This window comes from Ursus maritimus, unplaced genomic scaffold (assembly GCF_017311325.1).
Source record: "Ursus maritimus isolate PB19 unplaced genomic scaffold, ASM1731132v1 scaffold_14, whole genome shotgun sequence".
Lineage (NCBI taxonomy): Eukaryota > Metazoa > Chordata > Mammalia > Carnivora > Ursidae > Ursus > Ursus maritimus.
This window is the reverse complement of record NW_024423786.1, coordinates 57,122,444-57,125,201: the sequence shown is the minus strand read 5'-3', so window position 1 is coordinate 57,125,201 and position 2,758 is coordinate 57,122,444. Positions and strand designations below refer to the sequence as shown.

The 2,758-nt window shown below is 65.9% G+C and overlaps 1 protein-coding gene across 4 annotated transcripts in view; it reads left to right on the top strand.

The window, feature by feature from the left end:
• STK11 (serine/threonine kinase 11) overlaps positions 1-2,758 on the top strand; it is a 26,608-nt gene that overhangs the window by 23,429 nt on the left and 421 nt on the right. For 2 of the 4 annotated variants that reach the window (XM_040629705.1, XM_040629707.1), the window contains exon 10: positions 527-1,084. In XM_040629705.1, coding sequence (XP_040485639.1) covers positions 527-896 — 370 coding nt within the window. In that variant the 3' untranslated portion in view covers positions 897-1,084. Of the gene's footprint in view, positions 1-526; positions 1,085-2,758 lie in introns of those variants that run through there. The other 2 variants (XM_040629706.1, XM_040629708.1) reach the window with 2 other exon arrangements.

Genomic DNA, 2,758 nt, shown 5'->3' with positions numbered 1-2,758 from the left:
TGATGCTGGGCTCAGCCCAGAGGCATATGAGGCACTGGGTGGGTGGGTGGGAGGTTGGGATGTCTTCAGTTGGGCCCAGGCTGTCATCCTGGTGGCTGCTTGGCCCCCCTCTGCTTCCTCTTCCCTCCCCTGCCTGCCCCAGTCCAAGAAGGTGTGTGTGGTGGGAAATTAAGCCCTAGGGGTGCTGGAGATCCCATCATCTGCTCAGGATGCAGGCGGGGAGCTACCCCCCGCACCCTCACTCAACAGCCCTGTGGTGTGTGGTGCCTGTCTGCCAGCATTGGAACCAGCCAGGAGGGCTGGGAGCGCGGCTTCCTCTGTGGAGGCTGGTGCTTAACTTCCCTGGGCAGGGAGTGAACTGCAGGGTAACCCTTGGAGTCAGCGCAACCTTCCTTGGTCTGACAGCCCCAAATGAGCAGGCCTCAGTTTTCCCTGCCCTGTCAGCAGACCCCAGGGTGGGGCCTGCCTCCTGGGGTGCAGAGCCTATTTGCTGGCCCAGGGGTGACCCGTCTGTTCCTGTCTGCAGCCCGTCTCATGGAGCCCCAGCCAGGCGCCACGGCCCAGGTCCTCAGTCTTCCCGCCGACTGCTGGCCCACGCCTGCTGCCCAGGAAGGCCGCCACCACACCCTCCTTGCCGACTGCCCCTTGGGAAGCCAGGGGTCCTGGAGGGCCGTGGCTGGGGGACAGCAGGGACTGGGATCTGGCTTTCCCGTTGCGGCCAGCGGACACGACCTCTTGTTGACTTTGCAGCCCTGTGCCGAGCCCCTTCCCCTGGCCCAGGGAGGAGGGAGCGCACCGGCAGGCGGGCCCTGTGGGAAGCCCTTGCCATGCACTTTATGTTCAGACTACTGGTTCTCGCCCCACCCCTGACTTCTTTTTACTCTGCTCCACGTTAGCGCCTCCCACACCTAGTGATGTGTTCAGACAAACCACAGCCACAGCAGGAGCCGGTATGAAGAACAGGCCTGTCAACCAAGATGCATGCCCAGAGCCCAAGGGGGCCAGGCGGCCGCCTTGTTTTTGTCGTTCGGTTGGTTCCTTTCTTTTTTCCTTTTTTTAAGAAAAATAAAGCAGGTGGATTTGAGCTGTGGTTGTGAAGGGTGTTTGGGAGTTGTTGGGTGCCACCACATCCTGCAGCTAGGGAAGCTGAGTCCCAGCCCCTGTTGTGGACCTCCCAGGCCCGGGGGCAGGCTGGGGTCTGCAGAGGGGTGAGACCTGGGGCTTCCATGGGGGTTAGCCCTTGGCCACGCTGGACATCAGTGCTCTCAGCGGTGACCGGTCTCCCCAAAGCTCAGCAGGGCCCTCTGCGCAGCCCCAGGGCCCACCAGCCCACAGTGCAGCAGCCAGGTAGCTAGCTACCTGGTCACAGGGCCCTGACCCTCTTCCCAAGGTCTCTGTGCTCCTGGGTACCCAGAGAAAACCCGGACTCAGCAAGAGTGTGCGGTAGATACTCATAATCAGCCAGAGAACAAACACAATAGACTCCATCACTGGATGGTACACACGCGGCACGAAGCTCCGAGGGGCGGGGCGGGGCAGGGCAGCTCGGCCCTAGGCGAGGGCTGCCCCATCTTTTGGCAATAAATAAAGCTTGGGAAACTTGAAACCTTGGCCGTTTGGGTTTTGTGTGTCGTCAAACATTAATGAGTTCTGGCAGCTCTTTGGACGGTGCAACTGCGGGGCGGGCGGGTGGCCCACTCATGCTTGGGGCGGGCGCGGGGACTCGGACACGGTGGGCAGGAGGGAGCGGCGGCGGGCCGTGGTTTATTGCTCGGAGGAGGGGGCGCAGACTGCCGCGAGCACATGCCGCGGTGAGGTAAACAGCTTCAGGGGCTCGGCGGCTGCGGCCTCCACCCAACCTGCCAGCCCAGAGCGAGCGGGCCTGACGCCCCTCGTCGGCGCCCCTGCAGTCGGGTCCCAGGGCCTCGGCGCATGCGCCCCACTGCCAACTCCAGCGCGTGCAGCCGGGCCCCCTCGAGGCTCCATTGGCCCCGCTGGGGCGCCCTGCGCATGCGCCTCACTCAGCTCCTCCACATGAACCATCCAAGGTACAGGTTCTGGGCGTGCGCCTCGGGTGCTCTGTGCCCAAGACGCCACCACCCGGAGGCTGATGTCTGGGGCCAAAGGCAGATGAACGTGGCCCTCGGGCTCGGAGATGAGAACCTGCCCCGCTCCCTCCAGTCCAGCCCTGCACTTTGAGGAGCCGCAGAGAGACACGGCTCAGAGGCCCGTGGGGGCTGTGCGCGCACGCACCGGAGGCAGCTCGAGGGTGTCCCGAGGACGTGAGCATGCGCACCTGGGGGACAGATAGAGGACGTGCGCGGCCCCGCGGTCCTGGCGTTTGCACGCCTGAGCGTCGCACCCCAGGCGTGTCCCGCGGCGGAGGTCCCAAGTGGCGCCGGAGAAGCTGATGAGGTGGGCGCGGGACGCAGGGCTTAGGCCGGGCTGTGGTCGGGAGACGTTGGCGCCGCGGCGGCGGCGGCCAGCGCGGGAGCCGCGGCGATAGGCTGGGCGAGGCGCGGCGGGAAGAGTCTGTCTTCGATGCCAGCCGCCAGCTTGTCCAGCAGCGTCCCCGGGGTCCCAACGCACAGGCCCGAGCCGGGGCAGCCGCCACTGCCGCCGCCGGGCTCCTCCTCGATGACGGGGATGGCGGGCGCAGCCGGGTCATCGCCCGTGCGGCCCTCGGGCGGGCAGTCGACACTGTCGCCTCGGCGCAGAGGTGCGCGTGTGGGGCGGGAGTCGGGGCCGAATGGGGGCG